Raw genomic sequence first — 18,195 nt, forward strand, 5'->3', positions numbered from 1 at the left:
GGCGGCTCCACCCTTTTGAGTTTTTGCTTTAGCTTTATATTTCTGGTTTCCCCCCTTTTTTTTAATTTTAATTTTATTATTTCTTTTACAGGAGGCATTTGATGCCTTATGTCAGTGTTTCTCAAATAGGGGTGCTTTTACCCCTAGGGGTAGAAAGAAGGAGAAGAAACAGTCTTTATTCGTCACGCAACACACCACACTACAACACATGCTTGCACACACATGCACATGCTTTGGATGGTGGCCGGTGAAATGGTTCCTCTGCATTTGACCCATCCAGGCTTGTCCTTCCTCCGGGGGCACAGCCAGGAGCAGTGGGCAGCGTACGTGGACGCGCCCGGGGACCAGATGATAAATGTCCATCGCTGGTCAGACGATGATGGGTGCATGTTTTTTAGTGGTCCTTACTGACGTGAGGTGGAGGAAACCCCATGTGAGCACGGGGAGAACATGCAAACTCCACACAGAAAGGCTCCTATTTGGGAGATAACCCACCGGAGCACGGTGCCAACAGCGCCGGTAGGTAGGGGTTACTGCAGGGCTTACTAAAAAAAAGAAAGTGTTAAAAAATATTGGTTGTATATAATAAAAGATATAAAAAATAATATAAAAAAATATGTTAGAGGGGGTACACTACTAAAAAAGTTTGAGAACCGCTACCCTGTGTACGAAATGTCCTGTACAAATAAACTTGCCTTGCCTTTAGATCATAGGAAAGCGTTTGACAGTAAAAATAAAATATAGAGGTGGGTGAGAAGGGGCCATGTGAAGAAATAGGAAGGGACTTTCCCCGCATTTGAGTTAAATAACGTTGGTATAATGTTCCTTATTTTGTTCATTTTTTTGTATTATTATGTAATTGCATACCCTCTGTCGGCATCCAAAAGTCATCGCAGTACAATTTTTACCGTGTGACAATATTACAGAAGCACCAGAAGCGTTGGGGGCATTGAATGACTTAGAGAGAAGATTATAAATGTTATCAGAAATGTTTCATGTTTTCATGCATCCAAAGTTTTAGCAGCATATGTAGTAGCTGAGCCAAATTTCCTTATTTCTTTAAAAAATATATTTTTATTTTCCTTTTCTTGACATGAAGTACAATTGATAATGAAGAGGAGTGTATAGATATGTATAGGTCCTGGACCATGAAGGGCAAGCAGTCTCAGTCCTTCAGTATATAAAGGCACACATTTATTTTGACAAAATAATTAGAAAATCACAAGAGTCAAGTTGGCTCAAACTTAACAAAAGTCAATGAAGTGCTTACTTGCAATGCTTGATGGAGCCTCTGCTCTTGAAACCCTGCTGACAAAATACAGAGGGATACTGTGGTTGCTAGTAATTCAATGAAGTTCACTGGGAAGTCTGTAGTTCTATTTGCTAGTAATTTGATAAAGTGCACTGTAAGGTCTGTACTTAAGGTTTCTGGTAATTGAGCAATGTGTCTGGGAGGAGGGAGCGGGTGGCGAGTGAACTTCATTCAAGGATACGAAGATGCAAATAAATATTATTATATTGTCTGGTTATAGAGCTCAGCAGTGCCTGCCCACTTTTTAAACCGCTTCCCCATTCATTCACTCCGTTGACGTTTCAGAAAATCCTTTTGTAAAGAGTTTTAAGCCTGGAACCAAGCCAAACAACTACACGATGAATCTTGACCATAAAACATTTCATTCGGAGCAAAATACATTAGACTGTGTATCAGAGAGCCAATTAGCCTTTTTTGTTATTTCATATGGTAAAGGATGCACGTCATTTTTGGCAGCCTGATGACTGATGAGCAGAAACTGTGATCAGCCAATTTGCCTTTTTTTCTTTTTTGTTTTGTAAACATTGATGACTGACAGGAAAAAAAAAAAAAAAAAGTGACCAGACAATTTCTGTCCTTTTATAAACAATGATTTGAAAAGGTACACCTGCTGTTACCTTAGTGAAGTAGTGTGTGAGGTGGTGTATAAGGCACCTAAAGGATGAGTGACTCATTAGTTGCAGAAGGTGAATGTATGGGAGTACGCTGCCGGGTTTTGAGATATTTTGATGAAGTTCAGGGGGGAGTATGTAGCTGAGCCAAATTTTCTTATTTTTATTTTTGAGCATGTCCTCTATCCTCTCCTTTATCTCTTATATTTACATTGTTCTTTTTAAAAAAACAAACAAACAATGCTATGGTGAAACACATTGTGATGTAATGTTCTGATGAACTTGTTGGTCTAGCCTCCATTGTAACAAATAACTAATTTGATTTTGTACTGAATTACTCACGTACGGTTGGCTAATCTAATTAGCAGGGTTATATAGACGGTGGTCTCGTGGGTCCATGAGTGTTTCATGTGAGCTTTGTGGGGGTTTTTGAATCGTGGAGAGATGCAAATGACTTGTGGTGTGTGACGCCAGTGTTTTATTTATTTCTTCTGAAAATGTGCTTGTTTTAAATACTTATCTTAGCCTATGTTCCCGATATTTTTGCACTATGAAAGAAAATGGGTTTACGTGGGTAAACTAGTCCAACAATTTGTACTATGGTAGACAAATTTTATACTGTTCAATTGCACTCAATTCTGCCTTACTATATTTTGGATACTGTTTTTATACTGCGCAGACATTATATTCACACTGTGGTCTGTGTGTATAATATAAGCTTTACTCTATATCATATACTATACTGGAGTGAGCACGTATGCTCTGAGCTGAATGGTGGTCAGATGCAGATGACTTGTGGTGTGTGAGCAGAAATCCGCCTGCTGGACACACACGTACATTATTAATCTAAAGGCAATGCCCTTAGTGGCTCTTTGTTAACTGACACGATTAAAATACTCTTAGGTACTTCAATTCATACTTTGATTTTAAACTTGTTTTGTGCAGGTCTTGATTATAAATTTGCAAAGAAATTGTGCCTAAATGATTCACTCATTTATTGAACCACACACATCTGGTGAAGGGAGAAATTCAATCACTCCCATATCATCATGTTGAAAATGAGATAGCAATGTTAATTTGTTCTGCCACGACTGCTGACTGAGAATCGTTTTTGCCTTTGAATTTTATAAAATTATTATCACATTCTTATGTTTGATATCACACAAATCCCATGAGTTTGTTTGGACTTTGGAGGACCGCCCACTGGACACTATTTATAAGGACACGGTTAAAGGGAGACTCAAGTGAGAGCATTTTTGTGTTGTATGTGTGATGAATAGTGAACACAGGATGAAAACCTTCCTCGTCCCATTGCTGTGCCTTGCTGTGGGATGCTGGGGCCAGGATCCACCCCACAAGTGCAGTAAGTCAAACAGGGGAGAACAAAACTACATCATTTTATTATTGTTATTTAAAAAGTTAATTGAAAAGGTTTTGCTTAAAAACATTGTAAGGAATACACATAGCTGTACTACATAGAACAGTGATAATACATATCTGTACTGAATGTATATTACTCTGTTTTCTAGATGCAATGGAAGAAATTCAACAACTTAAATTTAATTTTTAAAACAAGTGCTATTGATTATTTAAGTAAATCTAAGTAAAGTGATACATTTAAGAAATGTACTAAACAATAACTAACTATAATATGGAAGAAAATATATAAACTAGGGTAATTATAAATTTTTTTAAATATACATTCAAAACATTTTTATTAATAATCTTTGATTTTCAAACTCTGAAAAGTCTTATCGCACATATCACTCCTCTCTTACAGAGTCTCCACCTCTTCTTACCGGACATTTCACATTGGTTTGTTGGTTTATCTCCTTTTTATGGACATCTTTATGGAATGGCACAGATATCTGACTAATCATTGACCGAAAATTGCTATTTATTAATATGGTGTGTAAACCTTACTGTTATTTCAAGGTACTCATCATCATGACTTGTCAGAATTTACATTTGTTCAGTTAAATGCAAAGCATTGAGCCTTTTTCATTTCTAACAAACTTCTCTCTTCACAGATGGCAAATAATTTGTTCGCCAATGCCAGGTACGTCTATAACGCATATGACCAGCGTATCCGCATCACAGACTATGGATTCATTGACAACACAACGTTAACATTTGACGGGCTTCTGTACTTCCCAGAGGTAAACAAGGACTTTCCCTTCAATCAATTTAACGGGGCCACCGATAATGTGACCATGGCAACTAATCAGACAATAAAACAAATTGACTTGAATGAAAGAGAGGGCAATAAGTGATTAAAACCATACATTTATTTTACTATGATTTAAACTTGGAAAAGCATGGAGTTAGAGGTGCAGAAACCCCTACTGCAGCTGACCAATCATCAGCCACTAGTAATGAGGTTCCCGAAATATACCATCGGTGTGAAACTTGACAAATAAATAGAATATACCTTTATTGCACGGCATAGAACCCCACAAGCCCCAAAGCAATATGTAGCAACAAATAAAGTACTTGGAATGAAAAACAGAGGGAATGGGAAAGGGTGTGGGGGTGCAAATGCTTAAAAGAAGGAAACAGTAATGATTTCTAACTTTTCTTTGTGTCCCAAACTTCTGAGTACTGGCCCAAAGCAGAAATAAGGCACAGCAATCTAATGTTCCTTTTATTTGGGACAGTCACACCGAAGAAATATTGTCAGGGTTGAGTCCGGTTACTTTGAAATGTAGTCAGCAGTCAATGTGGTACAAACTATTGTAATAAAATATTAATTGTAAAAAGGTATGACTCGGTAAAAAAACCAAAAACGTTTCCGACTCTTCGTTCATTTGATTCGGTGGAGATCGGACTTCCTGAACGATGGACGAAGAGAGTCGGAAGAGTCGTTTCGGTTGCCAAGGTCAAGGCCGAGGTGATCTTCATTATCCCAGAGGGACAATCTGTTGCACAGCCAGCAGTAAATACAATCATCACACCAATCAACACACAAACAATACACACAAAAAACATAGAATTACGTACATAACTTATTGAAAAGGTCAGTAGCAGCGGGCACAAATGAGTTCTAGTTGTGTTAAACGCACAGGATTTTATTCTGTCAAAATGACTGATTTAGTTGTAAGAATCCATTGCCTCATTCTCTCAAAGGTATTTGTGTGTGAATCACTAAAGTGATTTACTTCTCTACATGTTTTTTATTGTGGTTATTTATAGTCAGTCACATTCAACGTGAATGATGTCAAATGTTTTTTTTCCTCTACATTAATTTAGTCCTCAGTTATTATTTCCAGTTTGCTAGTCAAAGATTATCCTGGTTGCCCACTCATTGAATCCGAACAGAAGGAGCTTGTTTGGTCCCCTTGTGCTTTTTTCGCTCGCGAATCGAGAGAGGAGTGGAGAGTCTGGCCCCAGTGAGTCACGAAACTGCGAACGATTACGAACAACAACCACCAACCCGGTCACGCGTGGCTCTTTTGTCGGAGTGAGTCCCGACTGCCGAGTCATTTGAATGATTCGCTCAGTACGAAGGAATCGTTTGCCAGTCTTGCATCACTAGAAGTCATTACAAACATGAAGAAAAACAAAAACCGAGATACTCTCGAGCCTTCAAAACAACCTTTTTTTCCCTTCTCTGTTTATTTATTTACTCACGCCCGCCAGCACGTCATATACCTGATCAGCGAGGAAAACCAGACATGCATCAAAAGGCCCCTGAAGGACCACTTCCGTCCCATGGAGGTCCCCAAGGAGGCAGGCCTGATGGGATCCACTGTGCTGGGGAGCACCTCGGTTCCTCTGGAGGGGCTGGACATCAGCACATGGATGGGACTGTCTGAGGACAAGGGTAGGACAATTACAATTAACGTCACAATTAAATATGTGATTGCAGTCTACCAATGCAGAGCAAAAGTCAAATGTAAAAGCACATACGCACATGCACTCTTTTTTTCCCCACTTTCCGAAGTGGCTGAAAGCATGTTTAATCGTGTTCAAGCGTGTTAAATGTATATTTCCACTCCTTTGTTCCTTTCTTTTTAGGGGCTATACTTGAAGTGGATTTATAGTATATTAGTCATTAATGTGCTGTACGTGTAGTGACGGTACACTGATTTAAACGATGTGGAAATGTTGACCTACTACTGTAAACTGTACTTCAGTATAATTAAAGTTAAACGTGTGTTATTTTGGTTGTAAAAAGTAACTTAGAATACCAGAAGAAGAAATATATATACACCACACTTGCATACTGTACCTTGTAAAATGTGTCTTTTTTTTTACAATTGCAATTGAGCCTTTATTTCTTTGTATGTGTTCCTTATAGTCACAAAAACACAGAAAACAACATTGTTCATCATGGACAATTCTAATCTATCTTTTAATACCTTGTAGACAATCTGTCGTTCTTAATTCTTACTCGGTTTATTTTTCTTTTCCAGTCCCGTACATATACACGGTTACTATGTTTGGCTGTATCCCCATCGCCGTTGCCTTCCACACCAACAAATATGGTTTGGTGACGGCCAGGTTGGTAATTCATCTATTTAAAATACTTTGTTTATAACTCAATATACTTAAGTTTATGGTTTTATAGTTTAGGGTGTTATTTCTGAAGATATGGATGGATATATATATATATATATATACACACACACACACACACACACACACACACACACACACACACACACACACACACACACACACATATATATATATATATATATATATATATATATATATTGTAGGTACAGGTACTTATTATTAAATTTAGGTCTTCATGGTTTCCATAAAAGGAAAGTGAGTGTTTGGTTTAGCTAGAAATCATTTTCGGCTATCTAAATTATTAATCATTCCATGCAGTTTGAATCAGAAATCAGTTTATATATTGGTCGATTTCCTTCCCTTCATGCCATTAAAATTGCCATTGCATATAATGCCATTTTTTCATTTTGTTTCCCCCATTTCCACTCAGCTTCTATGACAATGTGCGTGGTGTGGAGGATCCAGAGTGGCTCTATCCTCCGCCCTTCTGCCACGGAGTCACACTCAGCAAAGAGGAATTTGACTTTTTGAGCCTGTTCAGAAAACACTGAGTTAGCCGGAGCTCCCTGTGTGGATCAACAACATCTTACTGTGATTTAAAGCGAGCTTCACACTTAATCCGTAATCGCACCCGACAGTTAGAGCCCCTCCCTCCAGTGGTCGTACAATGAACTGCGTCTATAACAGTACAACAGCGAGTAGTTTGCTCAGCTGGACATTTACCATGTTCCATGAATGAGAGTTTAAAAACCACTTTATATAACTCTTTGCAAACAGGAAAGTGTGAAAATATTAAAAAAAAAACACACACATTTCACTTACAATTCACTTAATTCAATACATTTATTTATACTAAATATGGTCATACTGCCGAGTGTCGTTTGTTGGATTCGGCGTGAAGCAAGCTTTTGGGAGTAAAAATATCCTCTGCCTTCAGAAAAATACACTTGAGATAAAAGCTTCAGATTGAAAATGTTTGTCACTGCTCCCTTGATGCATTCACCTCCCATACTTACATTGCAAATATGAATAAAAAGTCCAAAACTTTCCTGTGCAATGTATTTCATGAAGAAATAACCAATACTATCTATTTGTCTGATTAAGGAAACAACAAGGTAAATAAAAGTCAGTGGAGATGGAACCTGTAACACATCTGCCTGCCACACTCCACCCGAGTGGCATTTTCAGGGCCCTCAGACACAGAGACAGAGGCAATGGGGTTGAATAAACCAGTTTTACTGGAGTAGAGAGTGGGAAAGGTGGAACAAGCCTGTAGCAGATGGACCAGGGCTCCTATCCTGTGTGTGTGGGGGGGGGGTTGGGATTTTACCTGTTGCTCGTTGATTGGTCTAACGACCAACAGGCGTACAGCCACCCTGATCCAGGGCCCACTTACCTAGACCCAAGACAGGTGTGGCTCCTTGACCAACAGTACCCCCACACCGCAGATTCAAATCAAGAATTTCTGAAATATGAAAGTTTATTGCCATGTGCAAATCCTATACTGTAATGCGGAGTTTATGTCTAAATACGATGAGAAATGACATCAGGAATAACGTGAATAATAATGCTTGTTTTTTTCTCCTTCTTCCAAATAGTACACATCATTTCTAATTGATTCATTTCAGTTTTTTCTACTGGCTGCTTTAGTTAGTGTTATGATTATTCCTATATGTATACTTATTTTTATATTATTATCCCCACATTCGGTTGTAGTATTCTCTATCAACTATGGCTCACTTTGGTCTTGCATAAGCATCTTCTGTACAGGAGGGTCTCACAACTGTCCCATGTCATCTGATGATCTCCCCATGAACGTACGTACACTGCAATTGTAACCGCACTCTCTCTCTCTCTCACTCTCTCACACAGGCACACGCACACGCACGCACACACACACACACACACACACACACACACACACACACACACACACACACACACACACACACACACACACACACACACACACACACACACACACACACACACACACACACACACACACATACTCTCTCTCTCTCTCTCTCTCTCATATATTCTGTGTGACATACAATCTTGGTAACACCGGCGAATACTTACCTTGGTGTACACTTTTTCCCCTGCTGCTGCTTCATGAACTCTGCCCCAATTGCAATTCTCAAGCCTTAAAAAAAGCAAATCACGACAGTTTGTTTAGTTACTTCTTTCACTCATGTATGGAGCCCCCCTGGTGACGTTGGTGGGAAAAATATTATTGTGAGCCACGAGTTAGTATTGTGTGGCCCAAAGGCGTAACTTTGGTTTGAGAAGTGCTGGGGGGGGGACATAATAAAAGGGATGGGTCTGGGGGTCCTCCCGCAGAAAAGAAAATTCTGCATTTCTAGTCAAACATGATGCAGCTGCACAAGATTCAGGGGCCATCCCTGAGGTAATGGAGTGAACAAAATGCAGTCTGCTAACCTTGCAAATGCGTTTTATTTGACTGAGCGGTAGAAGTAAAGAAACATCTCTGACACATCCTTTGTTTTAAGTTTACCTTTGCAAAGCAGCTTCTTAGCCACCGCTTCCAGGGATTGCTCCACAGACACTCGTAGTGATAGAAGGCAGTGGACAAAACCACTGTGAGGCACACGAGGGGTGGACGCTAAACTTAAAAACGCATTGATTTGCGTCTTTAATTAACACAAGGGCTTTCAATGCATATTACTGTATTATTTAAAATGATATAGTTATGTTTATAATGATATATTGAGGGGGACAACTCTCTGTTTTTCCCAGGAAGTAGGGCTCTGGACCTCCCTGTAATTTCCGCTCCTGGCGTGACCACAAGATCTATAATCATGGCCATGCGATAGTAAGGCGTGTGAGTGAGATAATTTTGTAGTGGCCACTAGTGAATAAACGTGATTACTAAATTGTGGTCACAAGCCACGGAATCTCTCTTTTACTGACAACACCGGGTGAGCTCTGTAGGGCAATTATCACGCATGATGCATGGATATATGTGATTTAATTCAATTTAATTTCAATCTTGGGATGAATTATTACAATATCCTGCAATCTCTTGTGGAGATCCTGATGGTGTACACAGATGGGAACCACATAGACTCGAGTCTCCCAGACAGAATCGCCGCTGATAACCGCACCCTCCCACCCTCCCGTCTCAGCGAGATGAGCAGTGTGTGATGGGATATCAATGGGATTACTGACGTCAAGTAGTAATTCAAGTTTCCCCAGTGAACCGCAGTAACGTCAACGCATGGTTTCACATCCTTTATTCACGGCAACAACAAAATGGGTAGCCACCCCGCGGTTTCCTCACGCTGTTTGATCTCAAATTGAAAGTCGTGGCCACGCAATAATAAAGTAGTGGCCACGACTTCATCATCTCTTTCCCACGCCCTAGTAACACGTGGCCACGCAATAATATTTTTTCCCACCAATGTCACCAGGGGGGCTATGAAGACACAAAAATGTATATTTGGGAGGACAATTTACACAAGGCAAGGCAAGTTTATTCATACAGCACATTTCAACAAGAAAGAAATTCCAAGTGATTTACATAAAAAAGACAAAGTGCAAAAGAAACACATTTTAAATGGACATATAAATAGACAATAGAATAAATAAAATACACAACATACATTTTGCGTATTAGACTTTTATAGAATACCATTAATGTTAGTTATTAATTTATTAATGATTATTTCTTAATACATTTTATTTAACGAATAATTAATTAATGAACAATAGCAATTATTAAATTATTAATTATTTTAATTATTGATTGTTTATCCGACAACACTGATTGAGAAGTGATTTTTGTACAGGGCAGGTATCATCAAAATTATTTTGTGAGCAAAACAAAACTTTGTGGTTGTTCTTTCCTTGATCTTCCCACAGCCACCAGGGGGCAGTGGAATACAACGTGTTAAAGTTGCACGGCCTTGGCGGGACTATTGATTGTCGTTAAACCCCCCCTTGATTTAAACAATGTGTGTTTCTTGAATCTGCACACACAGCACAGCGTCAGGCAGTGACGGACTGGGATCAAAAAACGGCCCTGGCATTTGCAACAGACACGCCCTACTTTCAAGCCCAACACCAAGCACACCCAAATGTTAACATAAAGAAGAAGAAGAAACAGTCTTTATTTATCACGCAACACACCACACTACAACACATGCTTGCACACACACACACGCTTTGATGGTAGCCGGTGAAATGGATCCTCTGCTTTTGACCCATCCTTGGCTTGTCCTTCCTCTGGGGGCACAGCCAGGAGCAGTGGGCAGCATACGTGGACGCACCCAAGGACCAGGTGATAAGTGTCCATCGCTGGTCAGACGATGATGGGTGCATGTTTTTAAGGGGGGTCCTTACTGACGTTACATGGAGCAAACCCCATGTGAGCACGGGGAGAACATGCAAACTCCACACAGAAAGGCTCCTATTTGGGAGATAACCCACCGGAGCACGGTGCCAACAGCGCCCCAGGCGGGAATCGAACCCAGGACCTTCTTGCTGTGAGGCAGCAGTGCAATGCACTGCGCCACCGTGCCGCCACCGTGCCACATAAAAAGCTCGAGACAGCGATTTACCAGATAAAACTGCGAGTGTCGAGTGCCAGCTATCCTGAGGGAGACTTCGGAGGGAACCAGCTACAGCTAGTATTTTCCTTCTATGCCCGGATCGGCCGAGCGATTTGCACGTCAGCGGTGGTGTAGGTTTGGAGTTCTGGGGGGGTCGTCCCCCAGGAAAAACGCTTCATTTCCTGCATTGTGGTGGATTTTTATGCACCAATTTGTGACTTTTCTACATCATTTTATGGTGGAAATGTCTTTATTCGTGTAAAGGAAAACGTCTTTCATGTTCATTTGAAGAGGGCCAAGAAGGCCCACCGGAGAATCAGCAGCGCCTGGAGAGGGAACCACCCAGCTGCCGATGAGGCCGCAGGACTCGGCACCACCTAATGACAGAGCAACCCCCTGGCTGATGGTGGATCCAATGGATCCGGTGGATAAATTGTATTGGAGGGGGGGACAAAATGCATGTGTTCAAAATATTGATGGGGGCGTATGTCCTGCGTCCATCCCCGAAGTCTATGCCTATGCACGTCAGTAGCGCTACTGGCCTCCACCAGAGTTTCCTCTGGTGGTAAGTTAACTCCATTTAGACCATTTTGGTTGGTCTATTTATCTGACTTATTATATGTTGTTTGATTAATTTAAACGGACAAACAAGGGAAACAAAATAACACTACAATGCGTGCCTGCCTGCACAGCACAAATCATGCAGGACGCACACAACACACACACAGACACACACACACAACCGAAGAGGTCAGCACCTCTGACAGGTCGTGATCGCTGTCACAGCGGTCGTGTACTTTTGAATCCCCCTTCGACTAATGAGCATCAGGGGCAGGTACTACTACTGCTTCTACTACTACTGTAAATGATCAATCGCTAGAATCTTTAGAAAAATTGGCGGCCATCAGTTCATCAAGTACTCGTCACTATTCGAAGGGCGCTCTGTGAGCCTTGCGCTCCGTGAAGTCATCCACAATGCGTCCAATGACCGACCTGTTCGCCCGGTCATTTTCTTGATGACATGGCCAAACCGCCCAATCTACCCCGTCCCATTGTGCTCCTCAGATAGTCATTAATTCGTTTCAGTTTGTAGAACGAGCGCTGGGCAGACGCGGCGGTGACGAGAAGAGTCAGAAACGGTTGAGGAGTGACTGACGATGACGTACAGGTCTTTTTTGGCAGTTGTTGATGACGCAGCATGCATTACCCGGCATACATTTTGCGGGGGATTCACTCGTACATCTGCATATTGTCACGTTAACTGTGAGCGTGCAAATGAACATTATTCAGTTAATTTAATGGTTTTATTTGAGGTATGACTCAAATTGCTGTCACTTTACTACCAACCCTCACCGTAATTCCTATGTGAGCTGGGTGTTATATATGCAATTCGTATGCCTTGCAGAATATATTGAATTTTAAGACTCAAGTTTAGGATGAGGAAGTTAAGATCTGTACAGTTATTATAATTCACGTCGAATGGAGTCCTTCAATAAGTATATGCAACAGAAGTGCATTGGATATAAATGTAGATTTTTTTTGTAAAATTAGATTTCTAATTGTGTCAACTTATGTTCTCACAGTATATTTTAGTTTAAAATCCCACATAACCAGCTGTAAACGGTGAAAACTTCTTCGCCTTCACATCGATATAACACACCAGGATACACAGGAATCCAGGCAATACGAGGCTGAATGCCATTTACTGTATTAGCCCGCTCTTCACCTCCCCCTCTCCCTCTCTCCCTCTCAGAGGTTATTCAGTCTGCAGCTGAGGCTCAGCACATTAAAACAAAATTACTGATTACAGGCGTAAGGCGGTACAAATGAGGAGGCTGCCCCTGACGGCTAATTGGTGGGATGTAATAGCGGAGAAGCGATATATGGGGCCTTAATTGTGTGTTTACCACACTGCTTATTGGAGGGCGGCCCTCTCAAGGCTGGTCGATGATCAGGTAAGTTGTTGTTTTCTGCCACGAGGGCTGCGGGCGAACCATTAATTCTGCCTGATTACGGGGACAAACAATATCCAAAGTGAGAGGAGTGCACTTCCACGCACAGCTTGATGAGGACTCTGAAAACCCTTTGACGTTAAAGAGGCAGGGCGCACTGGAGTGTGTTATTTCGAGCTGTAAACGGTATAAATATACGACTGTTCTCTAATTAAACACATCAATCCTTTTTGTAAAATTAACATTTCTTCACCTATGAAATTTAATTAGCATTGCATAGTAAGTGTGGCTCAGCACAATACTTCACTTACTGGTTGACATCAGCGTTACATATTGTAAGTGTGGCTAGGAAGCGCCATCTGCTGGTTGAAACCAAAAAATTGCTTCTTTGGATGCTATTATTTTATCCTGCAGAAGGACTTGCGGGCTGTTGAGGACTTGGGGGCATTTATTGGAAAAATACACTGTAGTCCTTAATGCATGCTGGGACTTATCCGTTTTTATCCATCGCAATATTTTTACAAATGTGAACATGCCTATACTGACCGTATGTGGATGGTGCATGTTAATTATATAGTTAACTTGAGCCTCATCCACTGGTCATTATGTAAACTGGACAGTTTTATAGTGACTGAATATATTAAACAATGCATTAAACAATTTAAGCTACGTTACGTTATTAAACAAACTATGGCTATGAACCAAAGGCCTTTTGATTAATTAATGGAAAATAAAATATTGATTTCATTTACATCTGGTGGCTTCCAGTAACCTTTTTGTTAGCAGTTCAGAATGCTTAAACAGCAATTTAAATGGGATTTTGTCTTTATCTCACATAGACATATCTATTTTAGCACATGGGTCAAACTAAAGCTCCACTCAGGAGTTTCCGCCAAATAAATAATAAAAAAAAAAAGACAAAAACAGAAAACTATCCTGACTCCTTCATGTAAGAACTATCCCTCCCTTCCCAGTCTTAGACTTGCCCTGACCCCGCCCAAATTGGACCATGCCATCTTCACAGGTAAGAACAAAGGTAGCTTGAGCAAGGTTAAAGAAGGTCCCCATAATATAATAACAGAAAAAAATAAAATAAAATTATATGTCAAATTAATTGTATTTATATGTAAATGTGCAAACTATCTGTATTCAGTAACATTTCAATTAAAGTGGCTTAAATACAGGAAGGCAAGGCCTTGAGTTTCCTTTTAATTTGACACAGAATGAAACCGATGAGCCACAACCACTCTGCAAAAAGTAGTTCCGTAGTTCTTGTATCTGTGACAATGCCACTAACTGCATTATCACAGATACAAGAACTACAGTGCTGAAACAAACCTGTTTTTATTTATGTTATTCAAAATATTTATATATGCAATGTTTTACGCTGCTGGTAATATTAGAAAATAGGGCCAGGTGGAAAGACAGGGACGGGGCCTATTCACAGAGTAGATCCATCATATTGCTGATTCAAGATCGTTTATCAGTGATTCATTAGATTAATATCCTTATAAATTACCATAGTAGTTTTGTAATTTATTATCAAGATGTGTCGTATATCAGCACTCACACATAAAAATGCCACATTATAGCCTCTGCTATATCAGGCCACTGGAGGGGACACGTACATTTAAGTACTTTAAGTACATTTAAGGTCAATTACTTTTCTATGAGTGAAAATATAAGTGGTCCTCTCACATTGATTAGAGTCGTTTTGTGTCATGGTGTTTGAACTTTTATTGAAGTAAACTGCCTGAGAACGTCTTCTTCCTTCTCGGATTTTGATAGACTCTCTGGACTGTGCCCTTTTCTCCAATTTTGGAACCAAGACAGGATATTATACAATCCGGTGAGTCAAAAGTGTGTGTGTGTGTGTGTGTGTGTGTTAGACCACCGTGTCTATCCTTTCAGGATCTTTTGAGCCACGCTGCCTGTGGTGTTTACTGTAGACTGCCGTGTCTACTTTGTTTTTTCTTTTTCTCTAACCGCAGACCGCCGTGTGTCCTTTTTTCTGTTACGTAACCGTAAACCGTGTCTACTTCTTTCTTCATTTTTTCCGCGACAACAAACCGCCGTGTCCACTTTTTCTTTCTTTATTAATTTTTACTGTAGACCGCCGTGACTCCTTCTTTATTCCCATGTAACCATGGACCACTGTGTCTGCTGTTCTTGTTTTTTACTGCGGACCCCCACGTCTATATTTGACCCCACCCGTAGCCGTGGACCACCACCCATCCGCCTCTGAATGTCTTGTTGTGATGGCTGTATCCTGTATATGTTTGGATGCAGCCACGTTTTGTACGCTGAGCGTACTCCTGAACACGTCCTGGTGGGAGACTCCGGTGTAGCCGACGTAGAAGCCGGTTTGGTGGCTGGTTTAGGCAACATCTCTCAATCTCTTGTTTAATTGGGACAGGGACGTGAAAGGGTTTCGAGGTTCAGACGAACAGCCTTGATCGACAACATTTGCGAATCCCCGCTGATATATCACGGTCAGTTTGTGCGACGGCCAAATAAAATATTAGGGACAGATAGTTCTGAAGAGAGATTTTTTATTCATCCCATTCATTCGTCCATTTTTGAAATTAGACAGGACTAAAGCTTGTAATCATTATAGAGGAAAAGCACAAGCAGATGGAACAAGGAACGGGAAAATAATGCTAAATAAATAAAGCTTAGTCACACAAGAAAACGATAATGTTTCATACCAAACCAACAACGTTTTGAGAAAAATTATAAGGGCTGATGCCTGAGACATGTACTCAAACTACTCTCAAAATGTACATAATTACTTTCAAGTGCTTGTATAATATTATGCAATATAGAGCAACAACTGCATATATTAATAAATGAATAAGATGGCAAACCAATTCCAAACTGTAAAAATCAAGGGCATTTTATATATTTTTTAAATCAGATTATTGAACATTAAAAGATTTGGGATAAAAAAAAAAAGGTTAAATTAAATATTAAGCAATACATTAAATAAGAAGGAAAGATTTACCGCTATTACACATATTCTTCCCATTCCCCCATTCGTTTCTTGAGACGTGGACCCACTCACTGGGGACCAACTCACCATCACTGACTCCATCCTCCACGTACGTACTTGGCCTTCCCTTCAGCTCTTCTCTCTCCTTCCCTCAACACATACTCTTCATACAGAGATTCTTTGATCCTCGAACCCCCCTCTCTCCGGGGGCCTTATTAACAGACACACACTTGTTTTATGTTTCATGTTTGATTGCCTATGATAAAACCATGTCTCTGATCTCTCATTACCGCCTGGCTTTCTGGAAATGGTCCCTGCAACCCCCAGCTTAACGCTGCTGACAACGGGGCAAAAAGTCAAATGCAACAATCTGGAAGCTCCAACATAGGGAATGCAAAACCAGGAAAGTGTGTGTGTGTGTGTGTGTGTGTGTGTGTGTGTAAGTAAACATATGCACACACACTCTGTGTTGTATGTCAGTATTTTGTATTTTATCCACACCTGTATCTCTGGTGTGAGATTGTCCCAAACGTTGTCTTTTGGTGGAGATATTTTAGATGGACATGATATTTTATGATGATAGAAATAATATTTCTATATAGCTGCAGAGAGCAATACACTGGGTCCAGGTTAAGGTCCAGGTTCGTGCTAGATGCAAATTGCAGTTTTACTAGTTCCCATAAAACGCACCATCACTTCGTATCCACACAGATTACAAATTTTCAAGTTCCCTTGGAACATAACTTCAGTTTGTGCTGTTGCTCGTCTTTACATTGGTATTACAACTAAAATGAGTTACAATTTTCCGAGTTTCCATAGAACACATCATTGGCTCCTGCAGGTCATTGTGGAGGGAGACAGAGGGTTGCAACCGTGAGGATCTGCCCAGGTTATTTTTTATTAAGGCAAAATAACAAAAAGGCTTCCAGGCAAAACAGGAACAAAAAATAAAAGGAACCATCAGTCTCTATTTCTCGCGGGCGTGCTCTGGTCCGCAGACGTTGCAGCGACCTGCACCACGCGAAAAACCCACTGAAAAACTGCACAACATACAAGAAAACTCTCCCAGCCAGGTCCGACCAATCAGCACTAAAGAGGCTGATTGGGCAGACCCAGTACAGTTGCGCCACAACAGGGCCAAGCCAGCCCACTCATTTTACCTTCTCAAATGCCTACTGGCACTGCTCTGTCCACTGGACCGTATGTGGCGCATCCTTTCAAGTTAATTTAGACAAAGGACTGGTCAGTGCCGAAAAGTCGGCTACAAACCTTCTGTAGTAACCTGCCGGCCCTAAGAACTGCTTTACCTTCTTCTTGGTCTTGGGTCTCAGACTGTTCCCGACCACCACCGTTTTCGTCGTCTCCACAAAGTGGGATATGAAGGACTTGCTGCCTGGCAGGTGGGACAAAACATCAAATACAGTAACTGCCATTGTAACACTGCCACTTCTGCACTCTGGTCTGGCTAGAGATGGTTACTGGAAAGGACCGAGGTGGAATCGCTCCTTTCTCTCCCTTTGACCTTTAATCACCGCAAAATACGGGCGAGTGAGAACCGCGGCTGGGCGCATCAATGGGCCATTGATTTTAACTACCCCCTCAAAGGCCCTGCGTAGGGTATCGTCCCGCGACTGCTCCGGCAGACAATCATCGGTGGAGAAGACCACTGGGGCCTGGAAGACCCCGTTGGTACCTCCTCCGCTCCCGACCCTGCAGCAAACACTTACGACCGCTCAGCGTCACCGTATGCCAACACTCACATTTCCCAACAGACTGTGAGCGCACTCCCCCAGCCTCCTTCATTAAGGCGTCAAACCCTGGCTAATCCGTACCCAAAATCAGGAGGGAGTGCGACAGGCGGGAACTAACAACAGCCTTCACCTTATGCTTCTTTCCCTCATAACGGATTTCCAGCTGTACCACCGGATACGTGGGAATATCCCCATGCACACACCAAGCCGAATCTCAAGCTGTGACGCCTTCAGAAAAGCCCCTGGTCGAACCAGGAGTTGCTGGATCATCGTCTGAGAACAGCAAGAGTCCAGCAAGAGTCCAGCAAAGCCTGATGTCTACCCCCTTGTACTTGTACTGGTACGTTGTCGGTCCCTTCCCGACCGGGAGAAGGGCCCGGCGGACCAGCGACCCGAACCACCTGTCCGACCTCCATCATGGGGAAATCCTATCGAACGTGGCCGGGTTGTCTGCAGCGCAAGGACCCCTGCCCAGGTGGGGG

The 18,195-nt window shown here is 41.3% G+C and overlaps 1 protein-coding gene across 1 annotated transcript; it reads left to right on the forward strand.

Moving 5' to 3' along the window:
- The first annotated feature begins 3,179 nt into the window (after positions 1-3,179).
- LOC307228200 (ependymin-2-like) lies at positions 3,180-7,417 on the forward strand. The gene is made up of 6 exons (XM_079997770.1): positions 3,180-3,286; positions 3,704-3,738; positions 3,954-4,082; positions 5,563-5,746; positions 6,339-6,426; positions 6,875-7,417. The coding sequence occupies exons 1-6, from the start codon at positions 3,196-3,198 to the stop codon at positions 6,993-6,995; spliced, it is 648 nt and encodes a 215-aa protein (XP_079853896.1). The 5' UTR covers positions 3,180-3,195; the 3' UTR covers positions 6,996-7,417.
- The last annotated feature ends 10,778 nt before the right edge of the window (positions 7,418-18,195 follow it).

Source organism: Zeus faber, assembly GCF_960531495.2.
Source record: "Zeus faber genome assembly, chromosome: 3".
In the NCBI taxonomy this organism is placed as follows: Eukaryota; Metazoa; Chordata; class Actinopteri; order Zeiformes; family Zeidae; genus Zeus; species Zeus faber.

Bases quoted from the DNA above. Each gene is read 5' to 3' on its own strand.
- LOC307228200 (XM_079997770.1), top strand. From the start codon at position 3,196: ATGAATAGTGAACACAGGATGAAAACCTTCCTCGTCCCATTGCTGTGC. The intron at 3,287-3,703 runs GTAAGTCAAACA...CCTCTCTTACAG, and splicing joins GGATCCACCCCACAAGTGCA to AGTCTCCACCTCTTCTTACC. The intron at 5,747-6,338 runs GTAGGACAATTA...TTTCTTTTCCAG, and splicing joins GGGACTGTCTGAGGACAAGG to TCCCGTACATATACACGGTT.